The sequence below is a fragment of a genome, unplaced genomic scaffold (genome assembly GCF_019419815.1).
Source record: "Pyrus x bretschneideri cultivar Hongxiangsu unplaced genomic scaffold, Pyrus_bretschneideri_v1 Contig1, whole genome shotgun sequence".
Taxonomy (NCBI): domain Eukaryota; kingdom Viridiplantae; phylum Streptophyta; class Magnoliopsida; order Rosales; family Rosaceae; genus Pyrus; species Pyrus x bretschneideri.
Window position 1 is genome coordinate 10,606,630 of NW_025999390.1, and position 25,601 is coordinate 10,632,230.

Here is a 25,601-nt window from a genome sequence, read left to right on the forward strand (position 1 = left end):
AAATCAGCATCTCTCAAGGTTGAAAATTCAATTCCAATTAAAAAATATTTCTTCTGTTGCTGCTGGGAATTTGGGGGGCCGCTTTGCTGTGCTCTCTAGTAGAAAGGTTGAAAAAACAAAAAGGGGAGGGACACGGCAGCACTGAGAGTCTGAGAGGGATTGAGAGTGAAGGAGGCAGATTGTTTGCCCTCCTGTTTGGATGCCCTTCCCATCCCCTCCTATTTTGTGCGGTCACGGTTAAGCCACGTCAACATTTTATATTGATTTTTTTTATAGAGATAATAAGACAAAAAACAATAGGAATATAAAATGTTGACGTGGTTTAACCGTGACCGCACAAATAGGAGGGGATGGGAAAGACACCCAAACAGGAGGGCAGACAATTTGCCTCTGAGAGTGAAAGGGGGACACGCGATCCCCCCAATATATATATATATATTTTTTTATTTCAAAATGTACAAACGGTGCTGTTTCAATTTTATTTTACCAGTTTGGCCTGGATGTTTAAAAAATAGAAAATGCAGTATGCTGCGCGTAGAGAACAACGAACCGCAGGGGGAGCTGAACCAGTGAGTTTTTCGGCAGGGGGAGGGGCTGACCCATAGCTCCAGTCCTGTTTTCCAACGAGGAGAGTGGCAGCCACCACTCATCGCCCTCACGTGGCTTTGCCACTGGTGTTTATCTAACCATAAAGAACAAGGTTTATTTATTTATAATACTGTTTGGTCGAAACGGATTTATAGACATGTAATTGAGTATATGAGGCTAACTCATGTCGAAAGTATCCTTCTTCGAAGTCTACGAGGCGTCGGTGTGGGCGACTCACATCTTGGTGAGGCACTGGGAGTGGTTACGACACTCGTAGGGATCTAAATCAACACGATCCCATTTAAGTCTAATACATACGGAGTCCGGCCCATGACATGAACTGAGGGCTATGACCGTTAGATCTTTAGTCGATGAATCCTTGACTAAGGATTCAACAACCTTGAATATCTTGGTCCATAACTAATTTAGAATTTTCGATTTTATAGGATGTTACTATTCACATACCTATTTTTACTTTTCACACATCATCTTAACTTCCGGCCATCAAATTGAATGAATTGAAGAAGATAAATGGGCACAAATTAACAACAGTGTGGAGAAAGTAAAAATGAGTGTGTGAATATCACTCCCCATCTTATATTGTTTCCAACATCCATGTCAACGTAGATCCAGCAACCAAAGATCTCGATTCTAGAATTTCAAGAAGTCACGGCTTATCGACAAACACGTGGAAAAAGCTCAGACGGAAGCAAAGTCTATCTCATATTGTTTTCGGCATCTACATCAACACCAAGCCATTGAAATTCCATGAATAACGACATGGAAAACAAAGCCAGCAAAGCAACGAAGTTTCCTAATATACATGCATCAAAGAGTTTTGGCTTCCAAAAACGTCCAACCGGCTGTGAGGTCATAGTTAACTTTAATACAGACCTAACAAGATTGTCAAGAACGATAGGAAGAAAAAGAGCAAGTGTTGCTTTTCCACCTAGAAATAGAAACGCACGGAAAAAAGAAGCGAAACAATTTTCACACGCTCCATCTCTCCACACCCCTATTCATTTACCTATTTGACTCGTTCAATCTAATAGCCGAAAATAAATGGCGGTGCATAGGGGGAGAAAAATAGTGTGAAAATCACCTCCTGAAAGAAAATGGATACACATTTGGGAAAAGGAAAGAAAAGAAACATTATGGACACAAAGATCACCATGAATCTAGGTGTATATTTTGAAACCCTCTTTTTTAACTTTTGTATTCACACAAGCAAAAGCTAACTGCTGCTTCTGTATTCAGTTATGCGTGGCAGACGACATTTTCCACAATTACATGGTTACAAAAGGGAGCAGAAAGGATGAAAATATTACAGCTAAACTTGAAACATGTGGTCGTTGTATCGAATTCCTTCTTTGCCCCGTCCATCTAGACACACCTCTCAGATTTACAAAGACAAAAGTATCTTCCTCACGTTAAAAGGCGGATTCTGGTATTCACTCAATCGTACAGACCCTCCTGCTCCCATACTTCCACGAGAAATTCTACCATGTCCTGTTAATACCAACCCAATAAGCATTACAACAGGATGATGAACTAACATAATGCAATACAAAAAATCAAGCAGAATTCCCACCAAAGGAAAACGAAGACTTACAGACAAAGGAATGCGTTGCGCATAAGGCGACTGTCTCTGTTTGGTTCCAACCAATCTTTCATAAGTTGCATTCCAACTGCAAAGGACATAGTTAGTCGACCACTGGGAGAAAGATCAAGGCAAATTAAAATGCAAAATATAGTTAAATAAAATATGTCTACTAGATACACCTGCTTACGGGATTTCCGCCATTCATGAGATCCTTTAATTCACCAGCAAATATGGTAAAAGTTGATGAATCGATTTTATATTATATATTATTCCCTATTCTTGGTATATTTTGGTTATTATTTTGGTGAGATTTTGATGCTTTGCTATTTGTTTTTAATGTAGGACATGCGAACTTGTTTCGAGCATAAAGTAATCAAACGGTGGAATTTTTGAGTGATTCCAATTGAAGCGGGTTCGTGAATCTGTCAAGAAGGTTGTGTCAAAATTTCATAATTTTATCCTGAAGCATCTGACCGTGGCGAATTAATTTATGCCCAGCGCACAGTGCTGGCAGATTGGGCTGCAGAGCTTATTTGCGACTTTTGGGCTGGAAGATGATGGATTTTGGACTTGGACTCTTCTTGGAACTTGAAGAGGATGTCCTAATCATTAATTTGAGTCGTTTTAGGCCTGTTTTAGAGCCCTGAAGGTCCAGAAACGTGGCTATCTTTTTGATGGGCAGATTTCCTAGTCAGAATAGGAATGTAATTTCTAGTTATCCTTTCGTTATTTTATTTCCTAGTTTTTAAAAAACCTTTTCTATGAGGGTTTTGATTTGGAGTAGTATAAATAAGGCTTTTTAGCCATTAGGGTTCTGGGGGGATGCAACATTGAGAGAATTTAGCATTATTTTGGAGAACTTCAGACTTTTTACCTACAAGGTGTTTTCAATCCTTTTCCTAGTTAATATATTTTCTTTAGTTTTTATTATGATTGTTCATAACTAAGTTCTTGTGCTAGGGCGAAGCCTCGAGCCTTAGCAAGAATATGTAGTTTTTTTTCAATTTACTTATGATATTATGCATGCATATTTTGAATTATTAATTACTGTTTTAAACTATCTAAGTGTCTTAGTGATTCGAGACCATTAGGACATTTAGAAAGTAATTTGATGCAATTTTGGTTGGAAGGTTCCTTGAAATTGGCGCTGGCTTCTTGTGATTAATAATTGTAATTTCACTTAAGATGAACACCACGTTTTAAGGGTTGCATGGTTTTTCAAAGGGTTTTCATAAAACTTAATGAGTCTTTCATGTTCATATTTGATCCGAACGTCCAGACGGGTTGCATGTTAGATACACGTTCTATGTTGGAGGTTCCAAGTAGAATATAGAAAACCTAACATTCAAAATATGCACGGGTAATTTATAAGTAATTGGAAGAATTACGTAGGATTGTTAAGGTGACGGCTGAACCCTAGTGCTTTTCCAAATTTATTTCTCAAAACCTTTTCTTTTTTATTTGATTTATTCTTAATTGGTTACTAGTTGTTTTTCTTAAATTACTTTTATTAAAATTCGTTTTTATTACTTTTAAATTCAAAATCAACATTTTCCAATCTTTGTTTGCAAATAATTAACTAAGATTAGGGTTTTTCATAAATTGTTTTAAATAATCCCTGCGGAAAACAACCTTGCTTGAGCTACTATACTATGATAACCTTGTACTCTTGCAAATATTTTAAAGTGATTTTAACCTCTTTGCGCAGGTACCTAAAAATCCTATCAAAAGTATTAAGCTAAAAGGGATAAATGATATAGTTAAAGAGAAATAAAAAGAGTAGCTTCAGCAAACTAGTTAAACAACAAAGGTCATTACTTTGATTTAAAGCAGTGGATGCACTTACATTACTCAAAACTAATGGACCCCGACTCAGAGTGCAGTCACAACCTAAGTTATAAAAGCACAAGTAACATACCTTACTCTGGTTTCCCGAGTTTTTGGAATTTGATTCCTAGGGTTGCCACTTCCGATCCACTCAAGCCTGTTCTGGTTCCATAGAACAAGACCTGTAGTTACGAAATGTTGCAAGTCAATAACCTATACACTTACAAACATGAAAGCTCACAAGGGCATGAATACTGATTATACCAAATTAGAGTGAAGGTTGGTGAAAAGAAGTTCCAGCACCATAAGTAGATAATACATAGCATAGCCATCAAGCGTAAGGTTATATACAGACACAAGATGTAGAAGAACAACTATACTTCACATATAATAAAAACATACTTCGCAAATTCTAAAATTTACATGACCTAACACACATGTTAAAGCCAAGGTTTATGTGAAGATAATTGGTTGTGTCAACATTCATTTGTGAAACCTTTGTTTCACCAGTTAATGAATTTGTAACTTAACTATAAAAAAGATTTCCCCTCGTGAAACATCTCATCCCAATTCTATTCACATTGCTTCCCAGTTTTTCTCAAGCACCGTTTCTCTCTTAGCCAGGCCTCTACGTTTAGAAGAAAATTATTAGCATCTCAGTTAGGGCCAAACATGTTAGCACCAAAGGTATTTACAAGCATATATTTGCCAAAAAGAAACATAAAAAAATCAGAAATGTCTTTGACTACTAAGTATTATCAAACACAGTTTGAGTTTATGTATTACGACACAGATCCTGTTTTGTTGGTATTAATTCAATATGACAAGCTGCGAAATACTTACGCACAATTACCAGACCAAAATAAGAATGCTGTAAATAACATACAACAAAAACTTGCCATTATTTACAAAGTCGGATTGGCTGCTTGTGCTACTACCAGCCACACTGCCAAAGTTGAGGGTCTGGTTGGATGTGCTGATGGATGAGATGCTTCTCTGGGATTGAACGGCACTATTGTCCAAATCATAAGTACTGCTGCTCCAAAAGTCATCCGAGATGCCCGGTTTCTTAACACTTCGCCCTTGAATTCTCAATCCCTTCGAAGGCTCATCAACAGCAGTAATTGGTGTGGGTTTAGTGCAGCATCCAAAACAACCACTGCTCTGTTAAAACCCAGGTTAAAGCACACTGCAGAATAAACTCCACCAAAACACAAACTACACACCATCGATTTTTTAATACAAATTTAGGTGCACAACTCTTGAGGTAAAATTACTCAATACACCAGATGAGCATGCCAATGTTACCAAAAATTCTTCAAATTTTCGAAATCCGTATCATAAATTTCTTGTTTTTGAACTACTTTTTAATCTAAGCTTGCAATAAAGTCCCAAATTTTCAGAACCCAGATGATAAATTTGTTACTTGACATATTTTCAATCCGAAACTTATTTCCACACTTAGAAAGTCAAAATCTTTACTACAAGTCTACAACCAAGTCAGAAACAAGTCAAATCTTCCAAAAATAACAGATTTTGGTTAACAAGTCAAACCTTCCAAAACTAACAGAAACCCAAATGCAAATAACTACCAAAAATGGCAGATAATTTCCCGCGAAGTGTAAGCGAAGACTTACCCCATGCAAGCGAGTAAGTGGCGGATCCAGGCCGCCATGGAGGTGTTGAGCGTCGCCGCCATTGAGTCCCTGAGTCTGGAGCTTTGCCGGGAAAATTCAAAGGCTAGCAATCGGTTTTCATCCGCGAAAGAATTGATGAGAATTTGGAGGGTTAGGGTTTCCGGATTTACAGGGAAGATTGGGAATCGAATTGGTGAGAAAGTGAGAGGGAAATTCCACGTGAAAAAGAAGTGGGGGAACCAGTTGTTTTCGATTGGTAGCTTTTGGATCAAGGTTTTTTTTGAAAAAGTGAAATTAATTAATTAAATACGTTGCTGGGCGATGCGGTTTCTTTCTTCCCACTTGTTTTGTTCTGATAACCGTGTGCGCTGTTGTCGACTGGTGGGACGAGAGACGACGTCGTTTTGAGTTATTTAACGGGAGATTAATCGAACTTGAATGCAAGGAGACGGAATGTTAAGACATTTCACCACGCTTTCGTACTCAACTTCCTCGTCGGACCACTCTATCGACTTTGCCACTTGTCTACCAACATTCAATGACTCGATAAACCCACGCATCATTAACGTTGATCATTTTAATCCGTAGGTTTCCTTCTGTGAAGCTTGAATCTTACTGCATGGTAAAATTAGGCTCAAATACTAATTGTTAAGAATACATAGGTAAAACCAGCTTGTAACGAAGGGATGTCGAACAATTAGGTCCCATTCCTAACACGGTCGCAATCACAAACGTGAGAATGAATTGATCTTGAACGTGCAGACACGCTACCCTAACCAACTGCCCGGATCAACGTCTGCTTCTTTTTGGTTGTTGAACAATATTAAACGCCTTAATAATAATTGTTGTGATGCATTATTTAGAGCGTTGCGTTTAGGTGTGCGAGTATTATAGAAACATGCATAATTGGCTATTTTAGCTTTTGATTTTTGTCAAATAAGAAACATATAGAGGGGCCTCTGCCTTTTGGATATGAATTAAGAACGGGAGCTGGTAGACCTGCCTGCATCATTTCTAAAGTTACAATTTTTTTTTTTCATTATCTTGAACTTTAAGTAGGAAAATTTTGGTTCCATATGATCTTTTGAAATGACATACGAAAACTAGCAACATACAGATTCCAAACTGTCTCACTTTCATACCGTCTGATTCCGAAAAAGGCGTCCTTTACAACTCAAGGCATCGCATTCCGGAATTATACAAATCGAGCAGGTGAAGGTCGCTGCCATTAAAATCTCTTGCACGGCAAGTTTACACATACCAGAAAGCGAGGGAGACACGGACTAAATTATGCAGTATCAGACTAAACGATAAAATCGAAGAGAAAATAGAATAGCTTATAACAATTTGAATATGTATGACATAACCAAAGAAAAGAACCTAAAAACTTGGATCAAGTTTGCTGTCGTCCTGTTTCAAGTTTTGAAGCTAATTGGTGTTTCTGGACAGCATGGATGCCAGGCGCACCCTCCATCCGAGAATCGTAGTGGGCATAGAGGGCATAAAGGGTTCTGGCTTTTTGGGTATCAGAGAGGCCAAACCTGCCTGCAAGGTGCGACCAGAGTTGTTCTCCAGCTTGGAACTAGTCTCCGCAAACCTGAAAATGATGCAAACATTCAACTGGAAAATTCGGAAATCCATCCATTGTCACATCAGATTTCTTTAGTAAATTGATACTTTACTGTAACAGAGAGAATAAAACGAGAAGCGGGAAACAAAAACCACCCAACATAACAGAATTCTACGGCAACTAGTAACATGTTCTGAAATGTATAAAATCCTTGCACATATCTCTGTTAATATTTGATCAGAACAATGAAAAATTCAAATCAATAGGTATTTTCCTATCAATAAAAATTATCATTATAGATAAGCTCACATGAAAGACTAGACACGGCGCATTCAAGCTAGATAAAATGGTGTAAAAGATGGAAATTACCAGCTCACGAGCAAAAATTAGAGAGGGCAGTAACCTAAATCCTTCACTCCATAAAAATTGCCGGCATATAGTAGGGAATTAGGAAGCTTCTTTTTGTGTGCTTAAATGTGTGTCTATGCCAAGCCAAGAATCACTTTGTTAAACTACCCAACGAAAGAATGAAATATGTACAAGTTTACAATAGGCAAGGGTAACGCAGCTTTATGGAAGATTTGGATTGAGCGCGAGAGACACCAAATTCGACAAACAAGTATTGCTCTTTCTTATAATATGGGTGCTTAACATTCGAGATTCTATATAAGACTTGTCCCTTAAACTAGGCGCAATAGAAAAAAATTGTCAAATTAAACATACAAATGCTAAAAAAAAAAGAAGAGAAATGAATGCATGAAGGGAGCTTACACGGAGGACACCGTGCCTTCATACGCCAATGTCGACATGCCCTGTCTTTGCTTATGCTTGGGATTGGCCGTGCAAATCACAAAAACACGCCCACGACGCTTCACAGTCTTACAAAACTCACACATCTTCTTCACAGATGAACGCACCTTCATGGCTACTGATAAAAACAGAGAAACAGATATTTAACAAACCATCAAATTCAGCACCCACCCACTCGTGCTCGCGACGTCGTAACTTGAAACAGAAAATGGTTGCCAAATTGCGAATTGAACAAGCAGCTTGCAGAGCAGTCAGTCACAATTTCAGACTTTGCATCCATCCCAATCCACAATATATTAACAATCTATATTTAACAATAAAGATGCTGACTTTTGGATTGGAAATGTAAAACCCTAAATACCAAGTTCTGAAAGGGGACCAATTTAGAAAAGAAACCGTAGCAGCATATCGAAATGATTACTGTAAAATAATGTAATTAGCAGAGTGAATTAAGCATAATTAACAGCTGAACTTCTATACGTAACTGTGTACATCAATGGAGGACAAGTACCTGGTGGCTGACGGCGGCGTTTGGCTGCTAAAAAAATTGCACCGCCTCTCTTATTCTGCAGTGTCAGTGTTGATTCTTCTTCGTATTCTTCCTTCTGTCTTGTCTGCGTGCTACTAGAGTGTAAAACTTCTGTTTCCGTGAACTAAGTATGTTGGGCCTAGTGTGTAGCCCAATTTGTGGTGGACTCAAATCATTTTCATAAGGCCCATGTTTTACTTGAAACTCATATTTTTTTTGTTGAAATAAGGGACATTGCCATTTTTTTTTTCTTTTAAACAAGTGATACTATTATACAAAAGCGATGAGAGATTAGGCTAAACCTTATAATGGATTAGTAATAATGTGACAATATTTTATTGCATAAATGTTATAATCAAAATTAATCATTATCTTTATCATCTAAAGACCTTGTCAAAAAAAAAATTCACTTGATTTGGAGACTGTTTAGTCATCAAATAAATAAATAAATAAATTGATAATTAACCATGAGCTACTTGTTACCATAATTTTCGAATAAGAAAATGAAAAAGAAAAAAAAAAAAAAAGAATCGCTATGGGATTAACAAGCCTTTTGTAATTGATCAGATCCTTATTTTTAAGATGTTGGATATAAAACTCACATTATGTTTTTCACTATTAAACATGTGACATGAAAAATCATGAATCATAACAATTCCAACACCAATATTTAGCAAACATTTAAAATTTAAGAATCGGCATAATTTCAATTTTCATTCTAAAGTAAACATGTCAAAAATATATTAAATAGTAAAAAAAAAAAAACTTCCACCACTTCTTCCCCTCTTCTCAGCTCACTTCTGAAGCACTCTAGTTTAGAGAGGCACCATGAGTAGATGACCATGATCGTTGACTATGGCCAATGTTCTTAAGTTGATGGCAGAAACAAACAAAACGTGGGAGGCTAAATGATAAAAATAAATAAATCAAAGATAATGAACAAATAATTGACAAGCATGATTAGAACACGAGTTAATTGGTAAAATGTTTTCCGCTGGATGGATAAAATTTGCTGGCAAATTACAAACAAATGCGTTTGATTTGCGGAATCTAAAAGAATATTTGTATATGTTAGGGATGTTCCAACATTAACTTGTGAGTATGATTGAACCCTCGACGTCATGGCCACTAATCAAAGAAGTTAGGAGGATTTAACTTCAATTAATTATCTAATTATCAACACTACTGGTAGCACTGCTTGCTCATGATCCTTATCTTCTACACACAAAAAAACATTTACTTTAGCTACTTTTTGGGGTTAAATTATTAAGCTACTTTTAGTTGTGACAAACTGATTTGATTTCAATCAACAATTTTTTGGTTTATTCAAAATATCATCACATGTCGTTCTTATTTACTTTACTCAAATTATATCAAGTCTATTTTATTATTTTATTAATATAACTTAAAAGTATCACATACGAATCATATCGTTTACTTTTACAATAAGTAAATTATTATTTTTTGGAAGAACCTTTGAGGGAATTTTATTGGTATGAAAAGACGAAAAAGTTAGCAAAAGAAACCAGAAAACGAGGATGAACATAAACCTTACTTTTCTTAAAAATGAAAATACCAAAAAAGAGAACGGACATAAACTTTACTCCTCTTGAAAAAGAAAATACAAGTAAAAGAGGGGGAGACATAGGATCAAACATCTCTAAAATAAAACCTAAAAGGTTAACTGAAAGTTAAGCAACAAAACAAAAAGAAAAATCCAAAATGATTAGATAAAAAAGAAATCACACATTAAGAAGATGAGATAAACCTGTAATTCGATATGACCAACAAATCTAAATGAATCTTTATAGAAGAAGCATCATGTCAAACAAGAGAAAACGAGAGAAGTTCAAAATTGCTAATTTGTCAGCAACTGCTTTCCCCTCTCGCAAATGTTTGAGAGTAACAAAAAATCATGTGCTGCAACTAAAAAATACAATTTTCTTTTAACAAATAAAATGATACACTATGTAATTTCTATTTTCGTTGCCTATAAAAACTTATTGATTTTCTGGTTCCCATATTTGGACAAGACGAAGTTTCCTAGCTAGCTTTCGCCTTTTCCCACCTAATATGCCAAATTACAAGAAGTCATTTCAACTAATATATTAAATTAAACATGTTGGCATCTGATTTGTTGAAAAATATTGCATGGTTGTTCTACTACTTCCTACTAATCATCATTTTATTAAAGTACATTATGGCAAAGCCACGAAATTATGAGCACATTGTTGCAATTAAAGTACTAATATTAAGATTAATTTAGTTAATGAAAGTTACTTAATTAAAGCAAAAGCAGTGGGTCATTTTATTGACTAAATGGAGGGCCAAGAGCAAGCCATGGACCACTGAGATGAAAGCCTCTCCTCTCTCTTTCGCTTTTGTGGTTTACACTTTACATAATAAAATGTTTATAAAGTTAATGAGGTCACTGAGAAAGTTGATGGAGGAAGCATCTAATATAAATTTTGCAGATGTCATGCTCCTTTTTTACTGCGCTGTTGATGGGTGAATGGACAAATATTGTGATGTATTTTGGTCATCTTCCACTGTATATTAGTAAAATACAATTTCACCATTAACTTGGAAGTATCGTTTGATTTCCAGAACTATTATTCAAATTGAAGTTGATATTCGAATTATTTTTATGATAAATTAATCCTGGAACTATTTGAAATTAGCAAATTAACCTATCACTATCAGATTAGATGTTTCATTTATTTTGTCATCAAATACTGGCACGTGATCAACACGTGACTCGCTTTTGAAGATAAAATTGTATCAGTAAGTTGGAATCTATAATTGGGGCTTTGCTCATCCAATCCAAGTGAACCATTAACTATATGTCTTTTATCATATGATCATCACAACTACTATACATGGCATCATGTAATTAATAACCATAAAACGTTAACCAATTAGTAAGATAATACAACATTCATCACTCGTTTGACTACTAAAAAAATGTGATCCATGTTATGAACTTCCATTTTTAGGTCCTCAGATCATGAGATTACATTGTGAACTGACAAATCAAGTAAGGAATTAACGTTTGAGCACTACTATGCATGTAATATATATTGTGTTGGAGATGTGAAAAATGTAAGAGCTCTAATTTGGATAATATTGAACTGACAGATATTCACGAAACTTGTTACAACATACAGTCTAATTCGAAACATCTACGACTCTATTTCCAATTATTGTTCGATCCATACGTTGTACTCACATTTAGCTCATTTGCACACGGAATCTCCATTTTTGACCTACCACTGACCTTGGTCCCAAAATTGAACCGGGACCATTCTCCATTTCTTGTTGTACACGTGAAGGAATCAATGGTACGTACATATATATTCCTTCAATTTATAATTTTTGAAGTGGATTAATTAAGGTATAATTCAGTCAAACCAAATTGATTCAATATTATTCATCAAGTCAAACAAAACACAAAGGATGTCACGGTGCATGTGAGCCGTATATAAAAGACTCGTATTAATGAGAAACCGACTACAGCGAAAATGTTACTACGTTGCGTATATTAGCATTTTTTTTTATCTTTTACAATGGTGAAGTAGGATTGGCTCATGCATTAGTGCAGGCTTTTGACAAATGACTTGTCCAATCAAAACCCTAATACCTTGGGTTTTCAATTTTCATTGGTGACACTCGAATGAGTAGGTTCAGTAACGAAAACTTTGGATATTTGAGATGTAGTAGCTAGTTTGTGGCAAATTGTAATTTAATAACAGACTAAAACAAATCAGATATTAAAAAACGTAGAAAAAGGACGGGGACATATTACATCTGGTCTGGGACACACTCCGCGAGCCCCCACACAAGGAAAAAACTTCAGTTGCCCATCCTGCTTGATTAACCTACTCTACAGGGTTTTGCTGTTTTTATATTCATGCGTATTCTTAAGAAAAATTTACACAATGCTTAAGTTAAAACGTATGACGCTTTAATATACGAAGTATTAATCGAGTATATAACATGTTAAAGCATAACTGGTCAAACTAATCAGGCTTAATGACATTTTATTTATATGTCCACGTTGATTGGGAATCAATTAATTATGCTAAGATGAAGATCAGGCAATAATTTTATGTTTTCTGTTTAGTTACGCATACAGTTGGCTTTGCTTCCAATCCAAGGTTTCATTAGGTCAAATACGCAAAAGTCTTCGTTAAATTGACAGAGGAAGCATCCTGCCACATGGCTGTGTTCACACTATGCATGTACTCTCGCATGCGTACAGACATTATTGAGAGCTCCGGTCAGCCCCTGCCAGAGTTGTGGGCAGACAATTACAGCTCACTTGGTTAAAATCGTTTATTTTGCGCTTAAAGTTATTAGTTTGATTTCTCTCTCTAATATTGTATGTATGTGTAAAGAATCGCTTGTGATTCTCCATTAGCAAATAAAGAATTATCACGTATGCATAAATAATTCATTAAAAACTAAGCAACAAAAGAAGTCAACTTTCTACACCAAGTGTGAAAATGTTTAGCATGTAAGTAGGAATGAATAAAGTCTTCTCTCAAGTCCTAACCACCAACCCATGTCACACATAGTCACACTGTCATCATAACACCTAATTTTTTCTTATAAGATATACTACTTCCCAGTCGAGCTGTCTTGTAACAGCCTCTAAGGTCTTCGGTCGAATTTATCTTCTTTCTTGTAGTAGTTCATCTGATGAAAGGTTTTACCTAAGGTCAAGGTTTCTTAGTTATCTAGAAGCCATCCAAGTCATGGGATAGAAAACCTTTAACACGTAGCAATATGACCACTTGAATTTGTCATCATCATTGTTGGAACTTGCCAGACTATTTGTAATTCAACTATTTCTTTTCCATCTCTTGGTTGCTATATATTTGATACCGATGCAAAAAGGCTAAGTCTTTGTTGAAATTTTTCAGTTGCCTAGAAAAATCCCAAAAAAATTAAAAATCAAATTTTCGAGATTTTCTAGCATGTGTCGACGTAAGGTATATTATAATATTTTTAACTGGATGTCAAAACATTCATTTTGTTCAATGTTATACATCGAAACATAATAGAACTCTTATGTAAAATATCAACAAATATTTTGGTATTAACAGGGACTCCACCATGTACCCAATCATGTTACAAGAAGAAACATAAAACGGCAGCAACTAACCAAAACCTGTGGGACCCATCACTGCATACGATTCCGAATATTCCTTCCAACCTACTTAACCTCTCATCAGCAAAACAAAAAAACCAGAATTTGTACAAATTAAAGGAAAAAAAAGAAAAGAAAGATTCGATCTTTACAGAAAATCAACCCCAAAAATATACAGAAAAGATGTGGGAATTAATCAGTAGGAGTAGGCCAACCGGTGACCGCCACGATCCCTGAGAATTCCATTGTACAGAGCCGCCCGGTTTGCAGGCATTGATCCTCTGTATTTCTGGGAAGTTGCAGAAGAAGAAGTTGGAGATTTGGAAAAAGCAGTGGGAATTATCTGGTGCTGCCGTCTAAACTCCTGATTGTCTCCAATCGGATCCACGACGTCCTCTGCAAAGTGCACCCTCTTGTTCTTCTTCCTCCTCTTCTTTCCATCTTCAAACTCACCAGCAAAAGAAAGTCAGACATGTATGAAATTACCCAATTATCCTTGAAACACAGAAAACAGAGTAAAATAGAGGATTGAATGTTAAGCATACCAGAAGATATACAGGATCGTAGAATTTGAGGGGAGGACTGATGGGTAATTTGATCAACTGGGTATCCGTGAGAATTGGGTAGGGACTTCTGGAGGCGGAGGGCGAGGAGGATGACGGTGCCGGAAACCGCCATGGCGGTGGCCAAAACCACCCCTTGAGAGCCCAGCACTGAAGACATGATCTTTTTCTGGAAGAAAACCAAGAAGTAGGAAGAAACAGAAAACCCAATTGGGATTTGGAGGCAGATAAAAGAAACAGAAAGCAGAAAGAAGTAGAGTTTGGATGAAAGAGGGAGAGACAAGTGTGGGAGTATCAATCGTGGTATAATATAATGGGGGCAGAGGGAGAGAGAGAAGAGGGGGGGGGGGGGGTGGGGGGAGTGGGGCGAGGGGGAGATAAATAGTTATGGTGGTTGCAGTGGGAGAACAACATGTGAATATGATTATTGTTTTAAATTTCTTTAATCAGCCATTGGTCAATGGTCATGAGTTTTTCTTTCTTTTTCTTTGATTTTTTTTGTCTTCTTTTTTCACTTGTGAATGTCGGCATTTTTATAAATGTGGAATTTCCTTTTTTTTCACAGGACGGGTTTGTTTAGGACTGCTTTCATATAATTACTTTTGTTCGATATTAAATTATGAGATTGATTACAATATTTATATGTATTTCTGGTTTGAAGCATAAAATAAAAGATCAAACTAATGACTTATCAAAACATAAAAGACCATTTGTAATATGTTAATGCCATGGAGACGATTTGTTTAAATAAAATTTTGTAAATCATATGACGTGGTTGTTGATGATTTGATAATTAAGTGTTGACTAGTGTGTGTTATTTTTTATTGGTAACACAACACATAAGTTGTAAATTTGATTTAAAAAGATAATCTACCTAGCATTATTTTTTGTGATAAAAACCCAAAAATAAATGGGCTTCATAGAAAAATATTTCAAAGGTGATTCTTCATGAATTGCTTGACCCAAAACCCACTAGCAGAGCTAGGTTAAGGGCTGCTGTGGGCTGTAGTCTAGGTAGCTTCCGGTGAAAAATAAAATATTACATGTAATTTTGATTGATTTTCGAATGTAGTTCATCGTATATTTAGTCATTAATCCGAATTCTCTAGATTTAACTATATAAAATTATATAATACAGTTTACCAACCATCTCTTTTTCATACATCCTTTTTCTTATCGCATCTTGTACATGTACAAGTTTGGATTTGTTTGAATTTGAACAAGTATTTGTTTAATTACAAAAATTTTTGGCTCACCTTGTGAATTTTTTTAAGCTAGCTGATAATATGAAAAATACGGTATCAAGTTTCTTTATTTATAAAAATGTAAATTTTTAAGCTAGCCAACCCGATAAAAAATTCCTAACTTCGCCATTACCAAAACCATTTAAGTTTTTTTTTGCTAGCAATATTTTAGTGATTCTAGAAGCAGCTCTAAACGTGATCATCAATTTTTTGATGTACCATAATTTATCGGGAAAAAGTGCAAACTTAAATACCAAACGACAAACACATTGTTCTCACAAACTAGTCTAACCGACATCTGCTATGTATAATTGAATGTGTCTTTTTATTGGGGGGGATAGGTTCTTTGTCGCTCTCTCTCTCTCTCTCTCTCTCTCTGATGAGTGGTCCGGCAAGTAACTTTTGCTTGTGCACCGCACGGCAATGCCAAATGAAGAAGAAAGTTTCATGGTGACGTCAATTGCTAGCTTGGAAAATGGGAAAGGAGGGGGACTAACTCTTCCACAGCATTACTTTTTGTCACTTTCACAATCTTAGGCAATGCGAGGATTAATATGGAATGGTAGCTGCGTGCAATGCACCCTCTTAACACCAATACCTAACCACATAAAGCTTCGAGTTTCCTACCTACACAAAAGACGTAACGATCAAGATGCTGTTTCCAAAAGAGGCTTGTTTTGTGAATCGTGACTGATGAGTTTCATGTGGTAAATCAGGTCAAAATGCTGCGGGAAATCGGGTAATATTTGTTTGACCTTGATGAGATGAAGAGTGGTGGATTGCACTCTTGAATGTAATGGAGCTTGAGATAAAGGGGCTCAATTATTAGGTTTGTGTTTTTTTTTTTTTTTTTTTTTTTTTTCTTTCTCTTTCTCTTTGATATACGCAGCCGTTGTCATGCATGACATGTCAGGTCGTTCCATGCCAAAATATTGGAGTTCTTGATGGTCAGATTTAGTTGAAGATAGGAAAATGACTGAGGGCCAATGGAGTATTAAAAGTTTTGAGTTTGAGAGTAATTTATATGGCATGAGTAAAATATCATTATGATATTTTATATTAATTATATAAAACATCACATAATGGTGTTTTTGTGTATTATTGACATAAAAACCCACAATAATAAAATATCCGTGCGATGTTAGTTTTTCTCATAGCTTCGATGAAAAATTAATTAATTAATAAATAAAATATGCAGGAAGCTTGCAGCAAGCACATGCATGCCTCAGCAGTTAACATTACTCAGTCAGAATGTTACATGTGTGGCTTGTTAGGTTCCCAAAAGCCAATAAGCAAAAGGCCTTGGATTGTGGTTGGATGTTGGCCAAATTTTAGAATATGGGATAGAAGAAGTCTACATAAATAACATTATGCAGAACATAACTGGTTAGGAATTATTTTATATTTTTATAGTTTGAGTAAGATAAGGAACAAGCATATCTGGCTTGGATTATATTGGCAGCGATTCAAAGGAGGAGAAAAAATGGAAGATATGAGAAGATATTACGGGCAACATATTTAACCTAATATAGATGATGGATAAAGATTCAAATACTTTCGTGATAATGAATATGAGTCACTTTTCTTTTAATTTAGTGAGAAATTCTTATAAACAGCTGTTATGCAATATATGATTGGACTATAAATTTTTTTTGAATAGGAGTTAAGACAAGTCAAAAGTCTAATACAATATTATTTCAATTTATGATTTGAAATATACATGTGAGTATCTCACTCATCAAGTGACACTATAACCATAAGAGTAACCAAGGACTACCTTAAAGTGTTAAAAGTTTTTTCTTCTTGGCAACACCTTTAAAGTGTTGATGTTAATGGTGCCAAAGGCAAATATCAAATCCCAATAATTGTAAAAATGGTTGTTGATAATATGTTCATGTTCTTTTTCCAATAGGGTTTTTGAGAGGGAGAGATGTGAATGGGTGTTCATGAAGATGGTCTCACTCATCACAACCAATAGTCGTTATATATCTTCGAAATTTCTTATCAACAAAAGAAGTGATGTTGAAAACTAAAGCAACTTCAACCAAAATAAAAGGAAATTTGAGAGGGAAAACAAAAATAAAAATATAACGCAAGGACAAATTTATGAGGAGGAGGTAGGTGGGGAAGAGGGCGAAAGAAAGAGACTAAGAGAGAGAAATTTGATAAAATACAAGCATCAAAATTTCCACTAGATAATTATATTTGATCAAATTTATGTTGCAATCACATATGTAGCTAATGAAAATAATAATTGTGATAAAAACATAGCGAATTATCCGATCTACGGTAATTTTCTTTTGTAATTGTGTAAGGTAACTTCTTATTATATTAACACATATTTACAATGCATTTAGCATAGTAAAATGAGAAGAAACCATTTTACTCCCAAGTCGTGAGGACTGAAGGAAGCAAATCAGATTTCGACCCGAGAATTCGAGCCTTGGTGTCCGGAAAAAATTCTGTTCCGGGCAATTCTGTGACCTCTCCATTTTCAGTAACTGCAATGGGGTAGCTAAGCAAATGCCCTGGCAAGTCACCATCCAATGTGTCACATGAATAAAGGTCCCAACGCTGGTCTGCAATTTGGTTCACCTTTCTTATGCATTCCACATTTTGTGGTTCAAGAAAGATGTCATTAAGCAGGCCCTAGTGTTCATACCACAATGACATTCTGAGGCCATGAATTTGTCCCCGGGCTGGCTTTCCGGTGGATGGATGATAGGGTTGGTAGGCCCCCATGGCAATCTCCGAATCCCTGGCTCCATCCATTGATCTTTGGTTGATGTTTGCGGACCCAATGATTATGTACTCATCATCAACTGCAAATTATGCAACGCATTTCAAACACTTGAATCAGTATATGTTTGTCCTGCATACAAATCCATGATTCTATTGTAGGGACGTCCACTTTTTCTTTAAGAACGGATGTTTCGAGAAAATCTCACTTATTATCAACTTTGTTCTACTTTGATCCGTTTATTGAAAAAGAGTTGATAATTTAGAGTTCATAATCACGCTTTGGAGCTTTGATTTCAGGTTTCAAGTATTACATTTTGGTCGAATATGAAGTTTGGAACCTAAACTCGAAATAATAAAAAGGAAAAACTGAAGAAAATTGAGTAGAAGTGAGCTTTTCTCAATGTGTGTTTTCTTTAAGTTAAATTAAAAGTTAGAATAGTTAATTAAGAAGAATGTGATATAAGATTGGCTTACCTATCATCACCTTGGCATGAACATAGATCATGAACCTGCCTTGCTTGTTGTGCTCGACTGTAATCTGATCCATGTTCTGGTTTTTCCGGAGGTTCATATTCTCCGGGTAGCTTCTTCTCGTGGTTACCAAGGCAAAAGAATGCCATATAATCCTTAGGGTTTGCCTCAATCCCCTTGACTTTGAGAGTTTGAGCAATGTCCCTATACATCATGTCCATCGTCATCCTCTGCCAATGCAACATTGCCTGAGCGGTTTGGCTTTCCGGGATGCCCTCTGGCCACATTGGCATCACAATGTAAACTGAAAATCTTTCTCCGGCTTCAATCTTACTAACAATCTTTAGTGACAGTTCCTTTGGGATCAGATGCAAAGCACCAACCTCCTCAACTTTTAGGGTAACATAATCTGAATGCCATCCGAAAGAGCTTCCAAGAAAGTACTGATTTTCGATGCAGATAAAAGACTTTGCGCACCGAATGGCATTGATGTAAGCATCCTGAATGCTTTGATCAATCACGTGATTTTTCCCGGTGACAAGGCCTGCCTTGGCAGCATCTTCGGGGGAGTCAGGGAATCCAAATGCAGCTCCTCCATCGATGGAGCGAAACAGCTGAACATTCGATGTATCATGGTCTGGAGGGACATAACCGGAGATGGTGGTATAAATGTGTCATCAAGCTCTCTGAGTTCAACAAGCAAGTCCTTCCCACCTTGCTTCCTTCACCTTTGCTCAAAATTGAATAAGACGTCCCATGCAATAGGCCCTTCCAATCGACAATGTATGTCGTGCCAAGGCTCCCTTGGACCACCTTTTGTGATCGAAGCGCCCACAAAATTAGGCTGATGGAGATCATTCTTGTGTGTTGTGTCTAAAGTCCTGAAAATGGGATGTGAAGGTGTGTCATATCTTCCATCACAAAGATCAATGCCACCAATGAAGCTCACAATCCTCCTCTTTTCCAACCCTCCTCCATTAGGCAATTCACTGTCCACCACGACAATCTTCTGGTGATGCGTAAACATGGTGGACACCTGTAAATCCTTGACAATGCTATTCCCGTTGTCAGGGTTTCGGGGACACAACACGCAATGAGCTGCTGTGTTGTGGAAGTAACTTTCAGTGTCTTCATCATGAGTAGCCATCACTCCATCTCTCTTTAGCAACTTCATTGAAGTTCTGTCATCCCACACAAGCATTAGGACTTTCACTCCTTCATCTGCCTCCTTCTTAAGAAACTCTCCGAGGGTCAAATCACCTCCCGGGATTTGCCTCTTTGGGTCCCTTACTAATGTGATTTTAGTACATACAGACCAACCTGCTATGTCACTACAAGAAAAATGGCCTTTGGGTACAAAATTAAGGACACAAATGAAGACTTTGTGTCCCTTCAAACGCCAATAGAGCAGAACAGTTCTCCTCTCCTCTCTCTCTCCCTTTCCCAATCCAACCAAACCTCACTTTACTTTTTTCCCAATTTTTCCTATTTCCTTATCTCTCTCTCTCACTCTGGATTCTTCTTTGGCTCCTTCGAGGAGGTCTCGCCGCATCTCACTTCCTGGTCACAAATCTCGACTTTACTTCTCTAATAATCGATGGACCTTCTTTCTACGTCTCGGCGCTGCTTCCATCATCAACTTCACCTCCGTTTGCTCGTAGTCGATCCAAGATCTACTCACTTAGACTGGCCGCCTACTCGTGTGTTCTTGCTTGACTAGCCGATGGCACACCATGCATACTTGACCTGAGATTTAGTCGTGGTCACTCTGGGAGCGATGGGTTAGTTTTTTTCTTTTTGTTGACGGGTAATTTTTTCGTTTAATTTTTTTTAATTTTTGACATTTTGAATTTAATTATTTGCCTTATTTAATTTCTAGGCTCTTGTACGAAGGGGGCGACAAACTAGTACTCTTGGAAAGGATTTGGCGAAATTCCTATTACCTTACTCCAAACCCGTGAATTTCAGCTGATTTTTCCCCTTTCCAGCTTGATATTTTAGCGGATTTGGATTTAGGTTGCTCTCGGTTCCATGGACTTCATTGATGATTTAGCATCTCGGAGTTTGGGTTCTTACCTATTTCAGTTTCGAAGATATTATTATAGATAGCAGGGTTTGTATTCGACTATAATCTGGCTGAACTCACAAGCTCATATTTGTAGTGATGGAGGATATAGGGTTGTCTAGACAAGCTTGGAAATAGCTGCAGTCACAGAAACACATTTATTCACGATCGCAAACTGCAATCGGTGGGTGTGGAGATGAAATCGGGATGTTTGTAGAGCGGCATTGGCCGATGCTGTGCAGTGAGTGCGCCAGGACAGGGAGGCTGTTGATCCTGTTGTTGATTTATTGGCAGGATTACGTCGTAAGAGGTTTTCGATCCTTTATCGGGTTGGGTTCTGCTTCTTTGCTCCTTATAATGCGGAGTTGCTTTCTCAGTTTGACTTCAATTTCTTGCCTGGTTTATTTACTTCTTAGTATGGTATGTTTCCTTGGTATTTTCTTTGGCTACTCTAGCATCGTGTAGGAGAGCGAAGGTAATCCTGATGGTTTTTTGAAAGTTATGTTTATTTAATTATTATTTTTTTAATTCACAAACCAAACCAGATCAAATTTTTTACTGATGCAGGGAAAGATTTTGTTTGGGATACTTCTGAAATACGAAAGAAGCGAAGTCGTAGGTAGGGACGATGATTTGTGGCTTCGAGTGGGACAAGATGGACATCCGCATATCTTGTAGCTTCATGACATGTGTATGGAGCAGCCTCGGGCGGTATCTAACAAGTATAAGTTGCATTGGGATATAGTTAGGTATTCCTACTCACAGGACTCTCTAACATTGGTATAAATGCTGAGCGGTCTGATTCAAGAACTTGGCAATGGTCTTCTCCAGAAGCATTCGGCTGATTTAATACGATCCATATACGGTTATGGCCGCCCGGAAAATTGAGGTTCAATGTCATATATACTCGTGTGTACGCATAAATGTACTAATTTACAACATTGTCTTATGAGCATTTAGTTGTTGCTTTTTTTTTCAATGCCTCGTCTTCTAGTACAGTCGTTTAATTTGATTATTAGATGGAAAGGATGTTGATATCATATCTCCTCAATTGGCATGGTTGTGGTGTTCATAGGAAACAGGATCTGAGAGAAATTTGTAGAAACTTTCATAAGGAATATAGTTAAGTGTTTATGTTTTGAGCAATTTTGATTTCAAATTTCTATGAGATTTTAATTTTTAAGTAGAGTACTTATTTGGCATATTTGTGGTGTTATAGGAAACAGGATCTGAGACAAATTTGAAAAAACTTTGAAGGGAATATGGGTTAAGTGTTTATGTTTTTGCAGTTCTGATTTCAGATTTCTTTTATTATAATCTGAATATGTAGTTTAACATTTTTGAGGTCATTGATTTTTTGGGTGCTGTACATTCTTAATTCTAAGAAGAGGAGTTTTGACTCTAAGTGCAGGTCTCGAATTGCTCCGCTCTTTGTGTAAGTACATCTCTGCATATCTTTATTTCCTCAATTATATTTGACTTTGTTATGTTGAGTTGCCAAATTAAAGATATTGCACTACCTTTTGATACTACATTAAATCGGAACATGCGAAACATTAAATTTTGAGTGTTAATTAGTGAACAGGGGCTGCATTTTAAATTTGTAAACATCCACAGTAATGGTTTGGGGCTTGATAGTTGTACCAAATCTCTTTTTCTTATTCCCATGGGTAGACCTTTTTGTAGCTTTCTAAGTTTGGGTTTTTCTTGATGTGTACTTACTGTGGTTTGAGATTACTTTCCTTTACAGGTCTGGGTATTATATAAAGCTTTGCGCTTTCAGATTAAGGTAAAGTTTGATTATACTTATAGTTAATTCTGATGCCCATCGCAAGGTTTATAATTTTTTTCCATTACACTTATGTGTTCTATCAATTAAACTCCAGACTAACTACTAATCTCCTAAGTTCTTTAAATTTGGGTTTGTTATTTGTTGTAGGAAATGGCATATTTTGAGATATTCTGCATCTTTCTTTCTTTAGTTCTTCACATTTGAAAGAGTGAGAATTATATTGTTGGGACTTTGGATTCTATTTGTATGTCCTAATTTGTGTGAGGATTGCTTGCCATCCATATAAGAATGTTACTAAAGTTTCAGGCATAAGTCTTTATGTTTCAATCACAAACAAGTGCATGTATACGTAGCAGAATTACACCAATTAATCTGTGGGAGGAAGGATATACAACAGCTCATGAGATAGAGATAAAGAATCATAATTTGAAAATTTGGAAGCCACTACATACTCATTTCTTGTTGCTCTGTGTAAATGATGTTTTAAGAGCGTCTTGGTAGTCTAAATTTATAGCTCCATCCTTTTCAGCGATATCCAATATGATAATGTCTTCTACTGCTTGGTATATTTCCTACTCATGGTCATTTTTCAGAGGCTATCAGAGCAGGGGCTGTTAATACTGGGTTCTATGCGGAGATCTCAAAGTTCATAGATCTGAGGAAAGAAAGGTATATTCATCTACCTGCACTGATCTAAAGCTTGATCTGTGAATAGTGTATGTGCTGCATCTCTGAACATTTATGATATTTTTTTTCCAAGTGGTCTCTGTAGTTTCTCTGTGTATTTGCCGACACTTGCTATCTTTCTTAGAAATTAATGTCATAGCTTTGAGATTTATCACTGCTTTTGACCTTAACCTAAATGATTGTCCAAACTTTTGTTGTTTTGTACATCTTTTTTGCTAGTAATGTTAGTTTACTAATTATCTAGGTTCTCAAGGAAAGAATTACTTGGCTTGAAGCTGCTTGTGGTTGTGGGCTGTTTTAATTTTGTAGGTGATTTCGGTTTTTTTTTCCGTTCTCTCTTTTTTTTTTTTTGGTTAAATAGTTGACATATTGGGCACAATAACAATAAATGTGCTAACATGGGTGGCAGCAGTCATCTGACAACTTTGTCAGAACTGGGCACAAATGGACCTTTATTTGTGCTTACACTTTTCAGCACAGCATTCATTATTGTGCTCTTTGATCAAAGGTGACGCCCATAGAGGGCACAGATAGAAACTTAGTTGCTGCCCTGTTACTATTGGTCTATGGGCACATATGTTGGTGCTCTTTGGCCTAAAGGGCACAGATAATCTATTGTGTGCAGTGTCCATATTTTTGTAGTGGTATATCAAGTGTTTTGCATTAGAAATGCCATTAAAAATGTCTTCCCAGCATCGGTGCGGTTCATAACACTTGGAACCAGCAATAGGGATTTTTGGGGTGAATTTTTCCGGGACATGAGCATCTTGATAAAGGGTAACTCTGCAACCATTCCTCTGAGCGAAAAATGTGTATGGAACTCCTTGGAATTCAGGACTTCTTATTCCCGAGACCAATTCGACTCCTGGTTTACGTTAAAGAAACGCAACTTCACGTCAATTTTCGAACGTCCATGCAGAGGTTTGTTGTGATAGATGATCTTAACCCATCTATCTACTACTTCGCTGTTGAGGAGTTCTGCAGCCGGCATGTGAGCCCTTCCGATCACTTTGGCCTCGAAAGCATTGTCTTCTTTAATGGAGAAAACAACATTTGAAGTCATGTGTGCACAGTAAATATGAAAGGATTCACACCACTGGGGATTTTTCGTTGAGTTTTCAAGCAGTCTAGTTCGTCCGACTCTTACATTTTCCAAATCAATTGTTGCATAGAGTCTGGAACCTTTCCCAAACCCTACTGACTCTCCAAGAAACTGCAATGAAATTGAATCATGACATTTACTGAAGTTAGATTTCTCAAACCCGTTGAGGATTTTTTTTTTTGTTGTCTGAAATTGTGAAAGTACCAAGATAAAATTCAAATAGAAAGAAATGCATACGACATTTTTAGAGTGTCGATAACAATACTCTGAAACTAACGTCGAATTTTTTAAGCAGAAATCAAATGTTTAGTTAGTAAAATGTCGCAAAATGAAATTTAAGTGGTCAAGCATCATATGAGTCCAAAATCAGGTAGCATTATTATAATTTATCCTAAAAATCAATAATGCCATGGCGAATGGGCATAGATCAAGATTGAAAATGTCTTGTAATTAGGATGATGGTCCCCTGAAAGTTGGAATACAGATACAGTAAATGTTACTGTAGTTGCAGCCACTTTGCAGGACGAAATCACACAGCCAAACATGGAAGTTTGATTATATCATGGAGAATTTTTCAAAAAAAAAAATTGTATTCCACAATCAAATTTGATAAGTGATATTTCAAATAAGTGTTTTCATATATACTCTTCTTCTTTTTGAAGAAATGATTCGTTGAAATATGCTACTATCACCTCTCATGCGGAAATAAAACTAACGGTGAATACGCCATAATAATTTATTGTGCAAGAAAATAATGAGAAATTTTGGATCATGATTGAATTGTTAGAGATAATAATATATGAATCTAAAGCAAAACAAGTTTAAGGGAAAAAGACTTGATCATCAAGTTTTGAGACGGAAAAATTAAAAACTGAAATAACATGATAAACAACACAATTCAGAGAGAAGAAGGACAAAGAGATTTATATCTTGCAGAAGAAAATGCAGCAACCACCAGTCATGAGCCTGTCAACCTCGTAGATGGTTGCATGGAGAACTCCATGCAGTAGCACTGGTTTCGCCGCCATATCGATCTCTGGAACTGTATCCGCAAATCGAACACAGGCTAGCTAGCAGCTTGTTTCAATCGCTATTGCCTCTTTGGGTCCCTTACTAATGTGATTTTAGTACATACAGACCAACCTGCTATGTATATCAAGTGTTTTGCATTAGAAATGCCATTAAAAATGTCTTCCCAGCATCGGTGCGGTTCATAACA

At 36.5% G+C, this 25,601-nt stretch overlaps 3 protein-coding genes, 2 long non-coding RNA genes and 1 pseudogene across 20 annotated transcripts; 2 read left to right on the forward strand and 4 right to left on the reverse strand.

Annotated features, from left to right (window-relative positions):
- Positions 1–1,755: 1,755 nt before the first annotated feature.
- Positions 1,756–5,999, reverse strand: LOC103958328. The gene is made up of 5 exons (XM_009370581.2): positions 5,656–5,999; positions 4,918–5,177; positions 4,110–4,200; positions 2,201–2,276; positions 1,756–2,097 (listed from the first exon to the last, which is right to left on the reverse strand). Exons 1-5 carry the CDS (start codon positions 5,715–5,717, stop codon positions 2,044–2,046), a joined length of 543 nt encoding a protein of 180 aa, XP_009368856.1. The 5' UTR covers positions 5,718–5,999; the 3' UTR covers positions 1,756–2,043.
- Positions 2,037–3,121, forward strand: LOC125477801. The gene is made up of 2 exons (XR_007258715.1): positions 2,037–2,424; positions 2,534–3,121. It is a non-coding gene; the product is annotated as an uncharacterized LOC125477801 (long non-coding RNA).
- Positions 6,000–6,767: 768 nt separating the features above from the next.
- Positions 6,768–8,702, reverse strand: LOC103958321. 2 transcript variants are annotated; one of them, XM_009370575.2, is made up of 3 exons: positions 8,547–8,702; positions 7,997–8,153; positions 6,768–7,252 (listed from the first exon to the last, which is right to left on the reverse strand). In XM_009370575.2, the coding sequence occupies exons 2-3, from the start codon at positions 8,146–8,148 to the stop codon at positions 7,084–7,086; spliced, it is 321 nt and encodes a 106-aa protein (XP_009368850.1). In that variant the 5' UTR covers positions 8,149–8,153; positions 8,547–8,702; the 3' UTR covers positions 6,768–7,083. The 2 variants fall into 2 exon arrangements, with proteins under 2 accessions (XP_009368850.1, XP_009368851.1); XM_009370576.3 differs by having other exon boundaries at positions 7,997–8,150; positions 8,547–8,668.
- Positions 8,703–13,645: 4,943 nt separating this feature from the next.
- Positions 13,646–14,638, reverse strand: LOC103958323. Its single transcript, XM_009370577.3, has 2 exons — positions 14,262–14,638; positions 13,646–14,157 (listed from the first exon to the last, which is right to left on the reverse strand). The coding sequence occupies exons 1-2, from the start codon at positions 14,437–14,439 to the stop codon at positions 13,913–13,915; spliced, it is 423 nt and encodes a 140-aa protein (XP_009368852.1). The 5' UTR covers positions 14,440–14,638; the 3' UTR covers positions 13,646–13,912.
- A 3,071-nt stretch (positions 14,639–17,709) lies between these two features.
- LOC103958361 lies at positions 17,710–25,410 on the reverse strand (annotated as a pseudogene).
- LOC125477818 lies at positions 20,257–23,777 on the forward strand. Of its 15 annotated transcripts, none has more exons than XR_007258730.1 (5): positions 20,257–20,517; positions 20,616–21,276; positions 21,369–22,236; positions 22,552–22,590; positions 22,741–23,777. It is a non-coding gene; the product is annotated as an uncharacterized LOC125477818 (long non-coding RNA). The 15 variants fall into 15 exon arrangements; XR_007258735.1 differs by having other exon boundaries at positions 21,369–21,726; positions 21,821–21,923; positions 22,021–23,777; XR_007258736.1 differs by having other exon boundaries at positions 21,369–21,726; positions 21,877–21,923; positions 22,021–23,777.
- Positions 25,411–25,601: the final 191 nt, after the last annotated feature.